The following is a 20,397-nucleotide window of genomic DNA, read 5'->3' on the forward strand; positions in this document are numbered from 1 at the left end:
CATTTTTCTTCTTCATTCTTCTCCCACCCCCCCCCCCCCCCCCCCCCCCCCCCGCGAAAAAAACACGGAAAATGAAAAATGCACCATGATACATGCCGGCATACTATGTGTATCAGTCATACCTGAAATCATTGCTTAGTTATACCATGGTACACCATATCAGTCCAGGACAGTAAATCAGAATTGGTACCCAAAACTACTTGAAAAAGCAAAGACAGCAACATATATAGCACAAGAATCCAAGAGGGACCACCGTAGGGTCAATACTGAAGATTTGATACCTTAGCACATGAAAAATAAAAGAAGAACTACAACATAAAGAATTAACTAACAATGCAATTTGTTTTATACACAATAGAAAATGATCATAAAATTTCATGATTCATTAATGCATATACATCTATTCCCAAACCTAATGATTCTACCAAGGCTCAGCTGGTGGACATTAACAATAAAAGCTTCAAATAATCATCTAAATACAATCGATTGAGTTCTTCCAAAGAGTGGATAAATTCCAGTGTTTTAACATATGACTAAAAGGCCTCGTTTCCTGAACTCAAGTTAAGAAGCAGCAAATATGTTCTCTCAGTACTTTTATAGTTTTCTTGCTAGCCATTTCAATTTGAGTGAGAAATAATACTATGATAAGCAAAAAAGATTGTAAATATTCGATACAGATGTCATAAATGAACTACACTTAATTTCATAAAAAAAATATAGTTTCAACATCAAGGGTATGAATTACACACTTAATTTCGGCAACCTTTTAAGAGACAATATAAATCATTTGATTTTGATAAGCAAGTTTAACAAAGATTTTGATCACAATTACTCTAGAAATACTATTGAAAGTCGGAAGTATGCAACAAAAGAGCTGAAAACCAAGAAAAGTCATTCTACCAAGTGACATTATCGCATCCTCCATATCCACCTATTGCAATTGTTGTTACCTAGGAAATGAACAGATTAAAATGATTGATAAAACTCATACCCCAAGGTTGCAGAAAGTCCACAAATTTCTCAATTTTGGATTTATTAACATCTACTCCATAGAAAATTTTGAAAAGAGAAGAGAAAGAACCCATATTATAGGAGTGTCATTTGGTCACTAATCCTTCTTAAGATTTGATAAATAACAATCACCGAGAGAGAACTCTCATACCTCAAGAAAGCTAACTTTGCATTTTATTTCATTTAAGACCACCAAAATATCTAAAAATTGGCATTCATTATTTCTGACTTCTTCATATTCTCTATGATTTTTGTAATTTCTTTGACCTAATATCAAAGCAACATTAACTCACCAAAGAAACTGATAGCACCAAAATTTGTTCGGTCAGATGGAAAGCAACCACAATTGCGGGTGTTTGAATTTAAATCATGATGACTAAAAAATTCAGTATCGCATGACCCCAATAAGTATAATCAAACAAACATTATCCCAGCAGATGACAGTAGCGGCCCATCAATCATACAATAAACTTTCTGAATCTTAAGGGAGATCAATACAAAGAGACAGATAACTAAATATGACATGTCATATAACAGTAAGCGAGTGACATCAATAAAATATTTCCGATGTAAGATTAGAGAATGGACTTCATGTCAGCAAAATAAAAAAAAATTAGAAAGATATATTTTGTGAATTTCATCATTCAATGACATAGCTAATGTAATAATATACTCCTAGATTCCGTACCTATATAAATGCACATTTAGAGTAACCACAGAACTAATCACTGCATCATGTTCAATGGGGATAAAAGAAACATACTTTAGATAAGCAGAGCCACCAATAGAAAGTCCAGTATCAGCTAATTGTGCAATCTTCAAGTTATTCATCAATAGTGAAGGTATTATCTTCAATACCTTTACATTCAACTCCAATAATGTATTGTCTATTGAAAAAACTTCATTCTTAATAAGATAATTTGTTAGTTTTAAAATGACAAAAGATGGAGCTAAATATCAATTTGTACTATATTTTGCTAGGAAAGTGCAAAGCGAAAGACAAATAAAAGAGAAAGAAGGCTAAAGGGATCAAAATATCTCGAAAAATATTATTGATGAATGACTTGTAATAAAAAAGCAATATCTATAATGTAATTCAAGAATTAGATAATGTCACATTCTTCTTTCCTACATAACAGAAAAACTAACAGAAGTCGGAATTCCTTTATAGTAATTATAACTAATTTGCAAGAAAGACTACAAAATGTCAAGGGGCAAGCCAGTAGCTAGACAAGAAAGAGAATCAATTTAAGCACTATAATTTTTTAATAATAAAATTTGATAAACCACCAAAGATACTTAGTAAAGGAATAATACAAAAGCTTCAACAACCAAAGGATACTTGAACATGATTCCCAAGTCCAGTAAGTGAAGCATTAATGCTCTGAGTTTCTTTGTCCCTGAATAACAAACAAAAAAGGAATGTGACTTGATCATAACATAAAAAAAGGTAAGCCTCAACATATGACTGAAGCATCACAAATGACAGTTTATGAGAATATTGTTGGAGGTGAAATATCTTTAATAGTGAAGCAATTTGCTAACAACTTAATCTATAATCATAGTGATGTTAGGTTGAAACCTCATTGTACAAAGCTGAAAATAAATAGGGCCTTCAGTGGTATGATCACCAAAATGGTATAAGAAAGAAAAACTGAATCTGATCCTGCTTATTTTCCCTATCTGTCAATCAATATGGAGATACATCTTAGCCTTAAGTAAAATATGTAGCAAAAAAGCCAAATTGATACAGCTTGACAAAGATGGTCATGATGGACTGTCATCTCGTACTGACCAACTAGATCAGTCCTCGGTTAGACTGATGCATATTGTTTGTATTGACAGATGGTACATGCATACGAAAGACTCGAAGAGGAAGAAAAAGGAAGGAGAAGAGGAAGGAACAAATGATGGTGGAGGAAAGGAGGAAGAAGGAATTACGAGGAATAGGATGGAAAAAGAGGAGGCGGAGGAAGAAGAAGGAAGAAGGCTGAGGAAGAGGAAGGAGAAAGAGGAAGTGGTGGTGGTGGAGGAGGAGGATGACGAAGGTAGAAGAAGGAGAAGAGGAGGAAGCATTTTGGAAGCACTCGGCGGATGACAGGTGGCTTGCAGGCTCTACGAGTATGATGCAATGGGCTCGCAAGCACGAGCCCCAAACCAGCGTTAAATAGGCTTTTTTCTTTCTATAATAGGTAAGGACAGACTGCTAATAGGGGGCCAATCTGTGTACAAGTTCACGCTCAAACCAATATATACCTCCTATTTTATAACGGTCTGGGTTAAATTGTATTGTGTGATCATAATAGATACGAAGCACTGTGTAGTCTACTAAAGCTATAACTTGAGCTCAATCAAACAAGAAATATTGGACCCAATTCCACTTAGATTTGGAATATGAGAGTCGCTTCGTGAGGTTGAAGATTTTCAAACCAACCTTACTAGAATGGTCAGACTTTACTAGGTTAAAATTTTTCAAACCAAACTTACTAGAATGGTCAGATCCAGACAACTAGACCAAACACAATCATTGTCGACGCCACAAACTTAGACTAACAAGGCAATCATAAGTTACGTTAAGAATAATCACAACCCACATATAATCTTTACTTATTTCACAACCATTTCGATGAGATCTTTCTAGAAGTCTATCGTTTAACATAAGGATAATGGATGCATCGCACCACCTACTTTCCTCTACCAGTTAGGTACTCACAAACAGGGGCCCAAAATTAGATAGTAAATAAGAGCAATTTCTACTATGTATTGTAATGTACAAGCTGCCAGCATATATGTACAATTAAATTCATGTATGTATTTGACAGATTAGATACACAAATAGATTCAAAAATACAAAAATAAGCACATTCAGCAAGATAATTCTAGCAGACTGAAATAATCATAAATCAGAACCTTCGGATTCAATGAAGACCCATTATCCAGAAGGACAGGTACTACTCCACTATCACTGTAATAAAGCATTTGTTACTGTTAGTATATCCAAATTTTAGAACTTGCATTATATCCCATTTTACACCATTTTTCAAGACCTATCTTAGGACCAGAAGTGTATCTATGTTGCAGAGGACCAAGTATATTCATGGAAAGCCATGTAAATTCGATACCTTTGTTCATTTCGCAGAGAAAAAGAAAAAAGTAATAAACAGAATTATAATGCCTCATCTTTATCAAACACAGATTTATTTGTTTGGTTTCTCTTAAGAATTACAGTATTCAATTTGGTTTACAGTTCTCATAGGTCTAGTAACTGCTCTGTACAGAAATTATGACACATCTTACTCAAATCAGAATAATTTAGGCTTGGATTTCACTCCTGAACTTATCTTGTCCTTGGAGATTATTCACTATGTATGAATATAATGGAACCATTTCAGATTAGAAGTTATCCATTTCGTAAGCAGTTTTTTCACATGACATCTGAGTGGTTGATCAGCACAGTTCTTTTGACTGTCAAACACAATTCTAGTTGTAAAACTCCACAATTTTCCAAATTTTTTCAACCTCTTTGACAAAAGTTCAAAAAATCAAAGCAAAAACAAAAAATATAAGCATCAACCTCTTTGATCTATTTATGCATGGTTAACATAAGAAACCAAAGAATAATGTCAACACAGTTTCTCATACAGTAAGGAGAGGAAGAAACTCAACATTGTTATAATTATTAAGGCTTGAAGCTTAATAAAATGTGGCAGCAATGATGAAGTGGTCATAGAAAGCATGTTTCATCAAGCAGGCAAAGATTCTATCGATTACTATGCAAAGCTGAAAGTAAAATTGGATACAAAAATCAGGCTTGCAGCTGCAACCACATAGTTAAGCCGTAACTATGCCTGCTGAAATGTTGTAAGGCATCTAACATACCTTTGGCGCTTGCACTCATACTTCTATGAAAATGTGGTGCCACTTTAATTCCACCAAACTTCTTTGTGCAACTCTGCCAACAATGAATCTTCATGTCAAGCACTGGATAAGTCTTCCACGTTGCTTTCATAATCTGCTGTAAACTGTTGTAAGGCTTCTAACTTACCTTAGGCGCTTGCAGTCATACTCCTATGAAAATGTGTTGCCACTTTAATTCCACCAAACTTCTCTGTGCAACTCTGCCAACAATGGATCTTCATGTCAAGCACTAGAAAATTCTTCCATATTGCTCTCGTAATCTGCTGTAAAATGTTGTAAGGCTTCTAACTTACCATAGGCGCTTGCACTCATTCTTACTATGAAAATGTGTTGTCAATTTAATTCCACCAAACTTCTCTGTGCAACTCTGCCAACAATGGATTTTCAAGTCAAGCACCAGAGAAGTCTTTCATATTGCTCTCATAATATTTTCCACCTATCAGCCTTTTCATCTTATGACACTAAATCGGGCAAAGGGCAATTCAGGTTTTGTTGTTTTGGGAGTCTCAAAGATATTCCAAAACCTGAGTGTTTCATCTGCTGCTGCAGAAGCTACTACACCTCCCAATGGGCTCCCAGCCAAGAAATGAACCCGGGATGAATGACCGGAAAGCTCAGCCACTCTCGTCATGGATGGGTAATTCCATAGGGTGAGTTGATTCTTCGGCGAACCATGGGAGGTTAGTAATTCGGATTTGTTCTTGTCCCACAACAATGCACAAACTTCAGAGCCAGCATCGATCGATTTCAAGCAAGAACCATTAACAGTGTTCCAAAACTTAATGCAATGATCATTGCGACCTCCACCAGAAGCCAGCAGGTTGCTCCGAGTTGGGCACCAGTCAAGGGCCTTCACAATGGAAGTGTGGCTGCTAATGCGGTGAAGCCACTGATGTCGGCGTGGATGGTGATGTGAGACCGGCATGCAGGCATCCCATATGTGCACTAGTTTGTCATGCCCTCCACTAGCCAAATATCGCCCCGACAACGCAGACCATTTAAGACTGCAAACTCCACGCCGATGCCCATTATAGAAACAGATGGACGTATCATCCTTTCTAAAGTCATAATCAACAACAGTGCCATCAGATCTTCCAACCGTCAAGATTGAATTACTTCTCCAGGCAAGTGACAACACAGGGGTCTGGTTCTCATCTTCTTCCGTCACATTCACATCTTGTCCTGTTGCCGGATCAACCAAGGCTAAAACTGAATTGCCTAATGCGACAGCAAGAACTGTGCTATCCGGCGACCAGCTGATGCTAGTGATAGGTCCGCTGTCTTCTACGGCTTGTAGAAGCACCTTAGTCGACTTGTTTGCATCATCCCAGAGGCACACTGTGTCGTCGAGGCCAATCGCCAACATATTATTGCTTCCCCAGTCAAGGAGATTCAAACCATCTTCGTCCAACATGCCGTGGGCATCCAAAACCCTCTCTGGTTCTCTAGGGATTCGCCTCTGCTGCTTCTTCTGCGGCCGAATGGGCTCGTCAAATTGGGGCAGCATGCTGGCCGGCGCTTCGGGTGCACTCTTGAAAGCGAAGATACGAGACCTGTTCTTCAAAATGCACTCATCAAGAAGCTTTTGGTACGCCACGCTCGATGGGGATTCTCTCGAACCATCACGCTGCGGTCGCGAAGGCATGGTTAGGGCAAAGCGTGCGTAGTCCATGTCCATCGCCGACCGGAACGGGATGAAGCGGTCGTACTCCACACGCCTAGAACGAGAAGAAGCCATTTTTGCCAATGGAAAACAGAACGAGAATCGGCCTTGTGGCCAGAAACGATCAAGAAAACAAGAAACCAGAAACGATCAAGAAAACAAGAAAGATTGATCTTCTCGAGAGAAACTCGAAAACCTAGATTATCGATAACCAAGAATTGATCAAGAACCCCAAGAACAACAAAATTCAAGTCGCTGGAAACGTCAATTACGATCGATCACAACGAAGAAAAATCAAAATCCAACAAAATCTTGAACCCGAATCGAAACTTAGACTGTTCAAGAACCAAGCGAAACGGAACCTTCAGAAAAGGAGACGGAATGAGATCACCGCAATAAGAATCTAAATTCTTCCCCCCCAGATCGAAGAGGAGGGTGCTCGCTCCCAACTGTGCCCGTTCGCCGGCGAGAAGCTCCGACCCGGACAGAACGACGAGATCGCAAACAGAGCAGAGGAGAGCCGAGAGCCAAGGGGAGAGCGCGAGGGAGGGAAGGGAGAGGTTGTTAGGTGTGCAATGGAGGGGGCTCCGCTTATATAAATACCACCGAGCAAGCGTTATGTTTCAAAATCATGCCGTTATACTCAACTAACCAATACATAGCAGTGTAATTTTAAATCATACCGTTATATATATATATATAACTTATTTTTACCTTTTTCATTTGTATTAAGAAAACAATTCTTGGCATTATCATTCTTAATTAATATATTAAAATAATAATATTTTTATTAATATAATTGTTATGAGTGTCAATTCACAATATAATCAATCACATCTAGCAGATATTTTAATTTTAATATTAAAATTAATAGCTTTTAATACATGTAAGAGTAATCTTGTTTCACATGAATTAAGCATCCAATTGGTAGTTTCTTGAATCCAAATATAAATTTTTATTATTATACATTCATTATGATGATGAATGAGGCGCTATACAGATTTTGTGATATTGTATCATTCAAGATGATATCATACATCTTAGTAGTTGATGTCGATCTAATATGCCTACCTAGACATAGTCAAATGATTTTTATATAACAACCATATAAGCAGCACTACCATTTTATGTTTATCCTGTGTAACATGATGATCATATATTTTATTTACAAATATAAGATGCTCACTTCTTTGCGGTCGTAAATAAATTCAAGAAAATGGACATTCAAAACATATTGATAATTCATTACAAAATGCCTTCATATTTGTGTACATTTTGGAAGCTTCTATATATTGGCCATCTAAGTCTAAAAGGGATTAGCATACTCGAGTAGGTATGTCACGTCAAAAATAATAACTTTTATCTATTAATCTATAAGAACTAACTAAACTATAAGTTTGATCTCGACATAAAGATATAATATTTAATAAAACTAAAAGTATAATCTCGGTTTGAAGGTCTATAGATATAAAAGTAAACCCTAAACCATTAATAGCTAATCGCTAAAAGGTCTAGCCCTTGAACTCCTAAACCCCAAACATTTGATAGTGATCTCACTCAAGCAAATAAATCTCCAACCCTTTGTGCAAGTTTAGACAGCTCAATCATACTATGAGTTTTATTTTAGTCTCCAAGTTGAAATGTATACATCGGGTAATCGTATACATCACTAAGGCAATATTAAGGGGTCCCTAAACTCAAACATGACTTGTCAATTTCATAGTATTATTATCTATCTATGGTATTATAATAATTAGATCACATAAACTTAATACAAAGGAGAAAATATTTATTCATCAAAATAAAAATAAAAAATCTAAAAGGAAAGAGATGCTCATATCCTTTGAAATTGAGAGCCCAAGTTAGAATATAACTTTTTCATCTCTAATATTAGGGTTAAGACTCTCATATAACATATCTTCATATTCAGGGTATGATAATCATGTCGGTTTGAGATAGAGCTATAATCTTTTGAAGAAAACAATTAAAATAAAAAAAAAGAGTATACAAGCCAGATATAACTTAGAAAATAATATTTTAATGACATAAAAGATAAATTGGAGTATAAGTGATAAGGCCGATAAGAAAAAAAGATATCAGACAAAAGGAAATATAAAATATAAGGTTGATGAAGCATAAGATGTAAGACCAAAATACAATTCCCCTAGAAAAGCTAAGGAAGAAGCCTTATAAAAAAAGGTTGGCCCGCCTCAATACTAGAAATACAAGGTATTAGTATGCCTAAAGATAGATTGCCCTTCAAAAGTAGGAGAGTTGAGACTCTATTGGTTGCACTAGCCCTAAGATGCTCCTCAAACAATGAGGCGCATGGGCAATTTCATGACAATCAAATCTACTCTTGCTCCCATTAACCATGATAAGGATGGTTAGCAACTACTAGAACTAGAAGGAAGCCCTCCTTTGCAGTCCACACCAGCTTACTATGCCCACATGGGGTGAAGATTACGAAGAATTATTACAAGTGTCCTCGGGCACTTGTTTAGCTCTAGTTTGTCATATAAGCATTTCCCCAAACTAAAAATAATGAATACCATTCTTGAATCATTAAAACTATTTATACTCAGTACCACGATTCCTATGACCTTCAACTCATTTGTCAACACTTTTAGTTTGGAAATCATTTTCTCATTAGAATTGAAAGTTGCCACTTTAAACCCCTATACAAATGATGAGGCATGAGGTGCAATTTAGATAGCTCTAGCTCATGATTGAGCATTTTCCTATTGTGTTGTAGAACCAACTAATCCATTTTATACATTGTATTCGAGCTAGAGTCTAGTGTGATGTCAAGACACATAAATATATCTATTTTATACATTGTGGCTCAAACAGAATAAAAATTATAACCATATTAATAAATCTATTTAGAAAAATAGAAAAGATCATTCTTGAATATCTCAAACTATTTATACTCTATATCTAGATAAGAGATCCACATCCCTATGATCCAAAACTCATTTACCAACACCTATAGATCAAATATCAATTTCTCCAAATTCTACACTCCTAGATCGAACTCAACATTCTCAGTTTGCAACTCTTACATTGTTCATTGAATATATAACAACTCCTTCCCTAAGATCCCTTATCATGCCTTTAATTATGGTATTTCTCCTCTATATATTTACGATCGATTGAAGGTGTAACAATTTTTCTTAAAATATACTCAAGGTCTTTCTGTTGGTCTCTGTAGTCTCCTTGACCATCATATAACCCTACTTAAAGAGTTGAAAATATCCTCTATAAGCTTTAATACTAGTGAGCTTGATTCTTGCAGTGCATGCTTTGTAGTCTCCCACAACTATGGGTGTAGTTTCCCTCAACTCTTATCACAACGTAACCATATATTTTATACTCCATCGAGAAATAATTTCTTTACCCTTGTGGTTGGAGAAATGCTCAAAAGCGAAGAGATAGATCGAAGAAAAAGAGGAAAGCACTATTGGCTCTTTTCAATAATTCCTTTCCTAAGGCCATCCATCAACTTGAAATGTTATATTTACATTATCAAAGCCAATGGACTATTACCTCTATCGACGCTTAGAAGGACTATTTCAAGGCTTGTTTCATAATATTTTAATCCTTTACCTCTACCCTCAATCCTCGAAGATGAGACATTGGTGTTGAGAAGTGTGATAACTATTAAATCTCAAATTTTGATGATGAAATCAATTTAAAAAAAATAGAGAAACTAATGTTTATTAAGATAAGTGGTATAAAAAATACCTTGACTAAAGATTCATAGTCAAATATTAATCCGGAGAATTGGTCATCATGTCCAAAAGTCATCAAGCCGAGGAATTCAACATCGAGTTAGAGAATTGATCGATATTCCAAAAATTAAATTTTAAGCTAGAGGAAAGGGTGATATGTTGGAATATTCAATGGCATGCTACAAGTTTGGATAATATGTTGAAAGTTTTAATAATGTGCTAGAAAGTTTGAAAACTTACTAGAAGCTTTCATAATGTGCCCAAAGAGTGGTTGATGTTTAATAACATTGGTCAAATTCAAATTGGGCTAAAATAGAGCTCATTTACTATAACAATCATTAGGCTTTAAATTGTGGGCCCTTAGAAGTTAAACAATAATGGTATCGCCTAAGTTAAACAATAATGGTACCGCTTGTACCTAAGTTAATAACTTTGGTCTATGTTAAAAGTTGCATGTAGTACCTTCTGAAATTAATGGTTGTACTAGTATCCCAATATCATAAGATTTTGAATATTTTGATTTTATTTTTAAAGTTTTTTGTGGGTCATATATACATATGCAGGCTTGGTTAGTGGAGCATTTATCCTTGAGCTCGTAAAGTATTTGAACTCTTTGTTGTTTGGGACTCCTTATTTTCTTGAGTTAATATGTCACTTTAAACGAGGAGGCAAGAGTTCTTTGTAAATGATTGAATGCAAGATTCTTTCTTAAACCTCGAGAAAGAGAAGGTTATAAAAAGAATAATTGATCTTTGTTTATTGAAAGAAAGATCATTAGTAAAAACTGATAGGCTCATAATTAGAGAAATTAAGCGTGGACATAAGTTGAGAAAATCGAATATTTTTAAATTATGTGTATCTCTCTCTTTAGTTTGTATTTCTTACTTGTGCTTAAATTTCCATTTAATTTTATTTTTGATACTTATTTTTTTCAAACTGAAAATTCAAGTTGATGAAAAATCTATACTAGCACTAATTCACCCCTATTGAATGCTGAATTTTTAATAATAAAATTAATTGATAAATTTATGAACTAATATGCTTTTGAAATAAGTGATGTAAAAAATACATCAATCAAAGACTCGAATCATGAGAGCAAATTATCGAAGTAGAAGAGACAAACATTATGTCGAGAAAAGTATCATACCAGAAATTGGACATTGAGTTGAAGGATTTGTTAATGTGCCGAAGATTGGATTTCATGCTATAAGTTCGGGTATCATGCAGGAAGGATCAACAGACATTGTGCCTAGCAGTACAACTACTAGTGCATACTGCCAAATGATGATAGCATTGCCCAAGCTAGCGATACTACTGCTAACTGTTAGTTTGGCAAGTCCCATAGTCCCACATCGGGAAAATCAGACTTGTTGTCTCGTCTTGGAACTATAAATAAGGGCCTAAGCTTTGAAGTCAGATGCACCACAAGTGACACCACAAGAAAAACCTAAGTGTTTACTTTGGGTTTAAGTCCATACTCAGTTCAATAGTTTGGGCTTATAGTTGAGGTTTTTTTTGTTTAGTATTTTCAGGTGTTTTATGGCCTAGGAACATCTTCCTAAGACATTTGTAATTGTCCCTCTTTTGCAGTAGTAATTTGCTCCTCTTTCGTCCGTGGATGTAGGTCAAAGTCAATTGACCGAACCACGTATATCTAGTGTTATTGTCTCGCTTTTATTCTTTCCGTTTTATTGTCTTGTTGGGTTGCCAAAATTACCTTATGGTAAATTTCCTAGGGCTAGTTCTAACAAACTGGTATCAGAGCCTGGTTTTGGGATCTTTTGGCAACGATGACAATAACAAAGATTGTTGTCGAGAAATTCGACAGAAATGTCAACTTCGGCTTGTGGCAACTCAAGATGGAGGCCATTCTAGTTCAAGACGGAGTTGATTTGGTACTACAGAGAGCCGAGAGCATTCCAGATGATATGTCAAAAGAAGAGCTTGCGGGTATGGATAAGAAGGCCCGATCAAGCATCATTCTAAATCTCTCTGACGAGGTTTTACGGGAGGTAGCTATGGAGACTACGGCTAAGAGCATGTGGGACAAGCTTAAAGCCTTGTACATGAAGAGGATAGTGGAGAATCGTCTCTACTTGAAACAGAGTCTGTATATGCCTCGGATGATTGAAGGTACATCTATACTCTCGCATCTTGATAAGTTTGATTCTTTGGTTATGGATTTGGAGAATATAGATGCAAAAATTGATGATGAGGATAAGGCTTTGTTACTCTTGTGTTCTCTTCCCCAATCTTTTAAGCATTTCCGTGATACTTTGATTTATGGAAAAGAAACAGTTTTGTATCAAGAAATTAAATCTGCACTGAAATCTAAGGAGCAGATAGACAAGAATATCACTAGGGAAAGTAGAAAGAATTAGGCTGAGGGTCTGGTTGTTAGGGGGAGAATGGATAAAAGAGAATTTGACAGTAGTAGATCTAAATCCAGACATAGAAATTTGGAATGCAGATATTGTCATAAAATGGGGCACATTAAATCTGATTGCTTTAAATTGAAAAATAAATTAAAGCAAAAGGAAAAATTTGTTGAAAAAACTACTGAATCCGCTGAAGTTAGTGTAGCAACTGATGAGATTGTTGGAAATATTTTTTCTGCTATTGATGATAGGACGAGGTCTAAAAATGAATGGATTTTAGATTTAGGTTGTTCTTATCACATGTGTCCCAATAGGGATTTGTTTTCCACATATGAATCTTGTAATGGTGGAATTGTTTTGATGGGCAATAATGCCGCATGTGATGTTGTTGGTAGAGGTACAATCTGAATTAAAATGCATGATGGTATTGTGAGGACGCTCACTAATATTAGACATGTTCCTGATTTGGAAAAGAATATCATCTCTTTAGGCACCCTAGAGGCCCTTGGGTGTAAATACACAGCTGAAGATGGAGTTATGAAAGTTTCTATAAGTGCCCTTATTGTTATGAAAGCTTGTAGGTCTGGTAGCTTGTATATTCTGCAGGGAACTACTGTCACAGGTTCGGTTGCAGTTTCGTCATCATCATTGTCTGATTCTGACATCACCAAATTATGGCATATGCGTTTGGGTCATATAAGCGAAAAAGGTTTGAACATATTGAGCAAAAGGGGCCTACTTTGCGGATAGAGTACTGGGCCACTGGACTTTTGTGAACACTGCATTTTTGGAAAGCAGAAAAGAGTCAGCTTCACTTCTCCGGCAGTTCACAAATCAAAAGGTACTCTTGACTATATTCATTCAGATCTTTGGGGTCCAGCTCATGTTCAATCTAAGGGTGGTGCCAGGTATATGTTGACTTTCATTGATGATTATTCCAGGAAAGTTTGGGTTTATTTTCTGAAGCATAAAAATGATGTTTTTCTAACATTTAAACAATGGAAGGCTTTGATTGAGAAGCAAACAGGTAAACAGATTAAGCGGTTTCGAACAGATAATGGCATGGAATTTTGTGAAGGTGATTTTGAAGAATTCTGCAAAAATGAAGGAATCGTTCGGCATCGCACTGTTAGGATGACGCCTCAGCAAAATGGTGTGGCCGAACGTATGAACAGAACACTCTTGGAGAGAGCGAGATGTATGATCTCAAATGCAGGGTTGACAAAGGACTTTTGGGCAGAGGCGATTAATATGGCATGTTACGTTGTCAACCGCGCTCCTTCTGCAGCACTTAACTTTAAAACTCCGGAGGAAGTTTGGTCAGGTACTCCTGCTGATTATTCTGATTTAAAAATTTTTGTGTGTCCAGCATACATGCATGTAAATGAAGGAAAATTAGAGCCTCGAGCTAAAAAATACATTTTCCTTGGGTATGCTTCTAGGGTGAAAGGATACAGATTATGGTGTTCTGATCCCAAATCCCCAAAATTTATAATCAGTAGAGATGTTACTTTTGATGAATTATCTATGTTATCTTCCAAAGAGGATTCTACTAGTTGTACAAATGATAGTGCGCAGAAGCAGGTGGAGCTTGAGATTGGTAGTTCAGATTCTTTTAAGTCGAACTCTTCTACTCAAAGAATGCCAGTAGGTGGTCTCGAGTCTACTAACGCAGATGATCCAGAGGAAGAGCAATATTCCATAGCCAAGGATAGACCACGGAGAGAAATTCGACCACTACAAAGATATGCAAATTTGGTTGCATATGCTTTGTCTGTTGCAAAAGAGACAAGTGAAGTTGGTGAGCCTACTTCCTACTCAGATGCAGTTTCTTGTGATAATTCCGCTAAGTGGTTGATTGCAATGAATGAAGAAATTGAGTCTCTCCATCGGAATAGAACTTGAGATCTTGTGAAGCCGCCTTCGGGTAAGAAAATTGTTGGATGCAAATGGGTCTTCAAAAGGAAGGAAGGTATTCCAGGGGTTAAAAATGCAAGGTACAAAGCACGATTGGTTGCAAAGGGCTATAGTCAGGTACATGGTGTTGATTTTAATAACGTATTTTCACCCGTTGTTAAACATAGCTCTATTCGTGTTTTGCTTGCTTTAGTTGCCATGTATGATTTGGAATTGGAGCAACTTGATGTCAAGACAGCTTTCTTACATAGTGAACTTGAAGAACAAATTTATATGGAGCAATCTCATGGATTTGAAGTTGATGGTAAGGAAGACTATGTTTGCTTGTTAAAGAAATCCTTGTATGGATTGAAGCAGTCTCCAAGACAGTGGTATAAGAGGTTTGATTCTTTTATGTTGAGTCATGGTTACACGAGGAGCATGTATGATAGTTGTGTTTACTTCCGGAAGTTAACTGATGGCTCTTTTGTGTATTTGTTGCTTTATGTTGATGATATGCTTATTGCAGCTAAGAATTTGTCAGAAATTCACACTTTGAAAATGCAGCTGAGTAGTAAATTTGAAATGAAAGATTTGGGAGCAGCTAAGAAAATTCTTGGCATGGAGATCAAAAGAGATCGAGGAGTTAGAAAATTATTTCTGACTCAGAAAAATTACCTCAAGAAAGTCTTGGAGAGGTTTGGCATAAAAAATGCTAAGCCAGTTAGTACTCCTCTTGCTAGTCATTTTCGGCTATGTGCTGCTCAGTCACCACAATCAGTTGAAGAGGAAGAGTATATGGTGAAAGTTCCATATTCTAGTGCCATCGGTAGTATTATGTATGCAATGGTTTGTACTCGCCCAGGTAAAACACATTGGCAGGCTGTGAAGTGGATTCTCATATACTTGCAAGGGACTTCAGATGTTTGTTTGAAATTTGGGAAAAATCGTGACACTTTGGTTGGTTACGTCGACTCTGATTATGCTGCGGATCTTGATAAACGAAGATCTTTGATAGGCTATGTATTTTGCGTTGCCGGTTGTGCAGTTAGTTGGAAAGTTTCCTTACAACCTGTCGTAGCTTTATCTACTACAGAGGCAGAATATATGGCAGTGACAGAGGCGATCAAAGAAGTTTTATGGTTAAGAGGATTGTTCAGCAAATTATGTCTGCATCAAAGTGTTACTACAATTTACTGTGATAGTCAAAGTGTTATTCATTTGACTAAAGACCAGATGTATCATGAGAGGACAAAACACATCGATGTGAAGTTTCATTTTATTCGGGATATCATTGCTGAGGGAAAAGTCCTTGTTCAGAAAATTCATACGAAGGACAATCCAGCTGATATGTTTACGAAGCCTCTTCCGGTTTACAAGTTCAAGTAGTGCTTGGACTTGGTTGGTGTTCATTGTTGGTGATTGCCCGTTGGGGCTGTTATGAAGAAGGTGGAGCAAGTTTTGTTGGGACATGCCAAGGTGGAGATTTGTTAGTTTGGCAAGTCCCATAGTCCCACATCGGGAAAATCAGACTTGTTGTCTCGTCTTGGAACTATAAATAAGGGCTTGGGCTTTGAAGTCAGATGCACCACAAGTAACACCACAAGAAAAACCTAAGTGTTTACTTTGGGTTTAAGTCCATACTCAGTTCAATAGTTTGGGCTTATAGTTGAGGTTTTTTTTGTTTAGTATTTTCGGGTGTTTTATGGCCTAGGAACATCTTCCTAAGGCATTTGTAATTGTCCCTCTTTTGCAGTAGTAATTTGCTCCTCTTTCGTCCGTGGATGTAGGTCAAAGTCAATTGATCGAACCACGTATATCTGGTGTTCTTGTCTCGCTTTTATTCTTTCTGTTTTATTGTCTTGTTGGGTTGCCAAAATTACCTTGTGGTAAATTTTCTGGGGCTAGCTCTAACACTAACAACTCGACTTAGCCCTATTTCGTTAGGGTCGATAGTAGATCCGTCGTAACTCACCCTCTAACTCATTCCTCTCCCTAGCCAACCTCTCCTCCTCTCTTCCTCCCTCTAAACCTTCCTCACAATCCTTTTTCACCATCTTTCATCCTCTTCTTCCTCAAAATCTTTAAACCTCCCCCTCTTCTTTTTTTCATCTTCTCTTCGGCTAAAGCCCAAAGACACTCATCCCTCCTCCCTCTACAAGGCTAAAGTTCAAGTTTTAGAATTCGATCAATCCTCTTGGTAATTAAGAAAGAGACTTGACTTGGCAAAAAGCTAGACTACTAAGGTAACCTCTAAATCCTCCTCTTATTCTTCATTTATTGTTTGATCTTATCAGTATTTTTATAATATATATCATAGTCTTCATGTCACTTAGAAAATCCTCGAAAGATAAAGGAAAGAGAAGAATAGATGAAACCTATGATACTACTCTTTTTTATTCCTATGAACATGTCCTTAGATTTTCAAACTTCGAATCTAGGATAGTCCTAGAAGATTTGAGTGATTTAGAAACAATTTAATGGCTTACTAACTTAGAAATAATTTAAGGGAGAGAGATGTTTTACCACAAATTTCCTACATAATTAATAAAAAAAAGGAGAGAGAGAGGTATAGAGAAAAGAACTAGATTAAACTTAATTTCCAGAGTTTATTTGTTATAGATGACCACTAAAATGAAACTAGAATGCTTACGAACTATAGCGAGCATTGCATATTGTATAAAGCATATTTGACATTGAAGATAACATTATCGCTAGCTGATTGTAGGTATTCGTAAGCACCAGGTGTCCACACGAACTGTGCATATCTTAAAAAGGTTTTCTATATGTATATATTTAAAATAAAATAAAAAATTATATTAATTAATTTAATCTATATGAATGGCTTACACTATTAGAAAATCTAGGAAAAGGAGAAATACTTGTGACTCTAAGATAATCTATAAGGAAAAAAAATAAAATCAGAGAATAAGTTTTTCAAAAAACAAAAAATAAGAGAGAGAGAGTTGCTTGACAAAATTGACCACTTCAAACGAGTCAGGTTTGATCCAAAGTGGAGAAAGTTAAGAAGCTTGAAGCTGCTTTGAGGCCCTCCAAGAGTGCAATTGTTTCTGTCATAATTGGACTTGAGGTGGTGCAACTGCAGCCTCCTATCCATGGGTGCTTATTCATTGAATTCTTCACTACAAATCCAACGACATATGTTGCAATTTTTCACCACAGCATGAATACATAGGCAAAATATAATAATAACAACAATAATAATAATAATAATAATAATAATAATAATAGTAGTAGTAGTAGTAGTAGTAGTAGTAGTAAAGAATCCCCCAAAAATAATTAGTACAATAGTGAAGTTTTTGGGTTAGTTCTGAATCTGCTACTTCAGCACAGGTTCATATTCACCTTGCTAGACTTTGCTTTTACAAAAGATGCTAGACAAGCAAAAAGAGGTTTGGGATTGTAGAGCAGCTGCCTCACAAATGATTTGAGTTTTCAGATACCCCGCATCATTGCTAGTGTTGTATTTGGTTGTCTTCCAAACAATCTACGACCTAAATACATCGACCAAAAGAATATGATAAAGCAAATTCTTTCATTAGAGTCTCAGAAAGTTAGAGAATACCCCTAAGGGCTTATGTAGGTGGGGTTTCAGGATCATTATGCTAAATGATATACTTTAATGTTATGAGCAACTACACGCCTTCCCTAGTACTAAGTATAATCGTGATCCAGAGGATACAATGAGATCATAAGTAAGATTGTGTTGATCATATGGCGTTAAGGCATAACCCTATGACACCAAGGTATCAATCATGTGATACCGATGTGTTAGGTTCGTGATGCTATCCACGTGACACCTAAGTGTCAATCATATAATACTGAGATATCGAGCTCGTGATTAGCTATATCATTGTTCAATATTATTTAAGATATAATGATCAACAAATGAAGCACAATAAATGTCAAAGACTTATAAAACATACAAAATGAATGAATAGACTTGAGCCTAGTTTTAAAAATTATTTCCCCTCTCTATCTCGATTTTGTATCAAAATTAGTAAAATCAAACAAATGCACTAAGGTTTTGAATTGAACATACAGTAGTTATATAAAAAATTTAGTTAAGAGACATGGCTAACTACCAAGACATATTGTGTCATATTTATACATTATACATATAAATATATTAAGGGATATGTATGTTATTTTGCTGTTTACGAGGGTCAGTAATGTAAAAACACCATTGATGAATACTTAATAACATCAAAGAATAATCTTTTTTTTTTAATACGAATCAAAGAGTAATATTTAAATTGGAGGAAAGGTGTTTGGTAAATATTCCGACCATATCAGAAAGCAAAGAAAACGCATCTTCTCAATTTTCTTTTTGTGACGGCAGCTGACTAATTATGTGGAGCTTCAATAGCGCTTCAAATCTTTACTCTATTTTTGATACAAAAGATAATATAATTAATTTTCCTCGTAACAACAACATGTAAACTGTGAATACTTGTCAAGTGCAATATAAATGAAAACATAATAACAGCCATCAAGTCTACAACAATATTAAGTCATTATGTTTCAAGGATCGGATACATAAATTTTACCATCCATTCAACTCTTATAAAAAATAGTTTGGCTAAATTAAGTGCACTTAAATATAGTCCTTGGAAGAGTCCTCTTATTTCTCCCTCTCTCTTTCTACATTTACCATTAATACTAATTATCTCACTATAATATTTATAAATCTATTTAGCACATGTTCATGTGACCCTAAACGACACTTTCTCATTTTTATTCTTAATTAATTAATTGTTTATAACTACAAAGTAATCAAGTCTAATTAACAATAATACATGTACACTACTCGTATTATGAGACAAACTGATGGAGGGAACATCCGTGCGTATATATATATATATATATTATACGTATCTGCCTCCTGTATATATTTTGCGTCGTCAAAGGAACTACTCCTCCATGCTGCCGAAGTAGCCTTTCATGGGGTCGAAGGCGGAGGCGGAGGCGGAGGCGGAGGCGGACGGGTCGAAGACCGACCGCAGTAAACATTGTACCTGCATCCCCTCGTATAGGGACTTCCGCGGGACGCGGGCTGACTGCTAGGACGCAGGGCACGGTATGGAATATGCGGGTTCGCTTCCTTCACAGGGGTCGTCTCCCCTCTCGCTACACCAGTTCAAACAATGCACAAAAGACATGCATAGGATCATTACAGCTCGATGTAGATCGAGAGTAGATAGTTCTCAGAGGCGTAAACAAGCTTTAACTCACGGCATGCAGGAGCTGACCTGTGACGAGGAAGACGACGATAACGAGTGTAAGGAGGAGAGAAGCACGACTCCTGACGACTGTCCTCATCTTATCGTCTTCGGTGGTGCTCTTATGATCGATTCAGAGGCGTGAGAGGGTTGGCTTTTATAGAGAAGGAAGGGGATGTGATATTTGGGACTTGCGTCACAGCGTTAACGTCATGATGGTGTCTCTTCTTCCCATCAAACGCCGGTGATTGTTTCCGATGTCTATTATTGTCGTGTTCTTCGTGACATGATCTACGTGGACGAGATAAGCTGAAAGAATGGGAGGATCCGAAGGAAGATGCTACCGGTGCCACACCAACATGATTGAGTTATCTCGTTGAATTAATGGATGATACGTATTTTTGTTGAGGGTGTGGAAGAACGTGCATGGATGTATAAAACAGAATACTAACGAGCACATTAAGTAATATTGATTCGAGAGATAAAACTTATAACATAATTATAAGTCAATCATAATTACTAATAACTGCAAGTATCACAAACAACAGAAGCTT

At 36.3% G+C, this 20,397-nt stretch overlaps 1 protein-coding gene and 1 long non-coding RNA gene across 10 annotated transcripts; both read right to left on the reverse strand.

Annotated features, from left to right (window-relative positions):
* Positions 1–255: 255 nt before the first annotated feature.
* Positions 256–7,144, reverse strand: LOC135671202 (cell division cycle 20.2, cofactor of APC complex-like). 9 transcript variants are annotated; one of them, XM_065179179.1, is made up of 6 exons: positions 6,955–7,144; positions 5,223–6,647; positions 5,057–5,129; positions 4,891–4,963; positions 3,922–3,976; positions 256–2,411 (listed from the first exon to the last, which is right to left on the reverse strand). In XM_065179179.1, exon 2 carries the CDS (start codon positions 6,605–6,607, stop codon positions 5,378–5,380), a length of 1,230 nt encoding a protein of 409 aa, XP_065035251.1. In that variant the 5' UTR covers positions 6,608–6,647; positions 6,955–7,144; the 3' UTR covers positions 256–2,411; positions 3,922–3,976; positions 4,891–4,963; positions 5,057–5,129; positions 5,223–5,377. The 9 variants fall into 9 exon arrangements, with proteins under 9 accessions (XP_065035251.1, XP_065035244.1, XP_065035246.1 ...); XM_065179172.1 differs by having other exon boundaries at positions 256–550; positions 2,354–2,411; positions 5,223–7,144; XM_065179174.1 differs by lacking the exon at positions 3,922–3,976 and having other exon boundaries at positions 256–550; positions 2,354–2,411; positions 5,223–7,144.
* An 11,974-nt stretch (positions 7,145–19,118) lies between these two features.
* LOC135671169 (uncharacterized) lies at positions 19,119–19,973 on the reverse strand. Its single transcript, XR_010512650.1, has 2 exons — positions 19,874–19,973; positions 19,119–19,751 (listed from the first exon to the last, which is right to left on the reverse strand). It is a non-coding gene; the product is annotated as an uncharacterized LOC135671169 (long non-coding RNA).
* Between the last annotated feature and the right edge of the window lie 424 nt (positions 19,974–20,397).

This window comes from Musa acuminata, unplaced genomic scaffold (assembly GCF_036884655.1).
Source record: "Musa acuminata AAA Group cultivar baxijiao unplaced genomic scaffold, Cavendish_Baxijiao_AAA HiC_scaffold_1138, whole genome shotgun sequence".
In the NCBI taxonomy this organism is placed as follows: domain Eukaryota; kingdom Viridiplantae; phylum Streptophyta; class Magnoliopsida; order Zingiberales; family Musaceae; genus Musa; species Musa acuminata.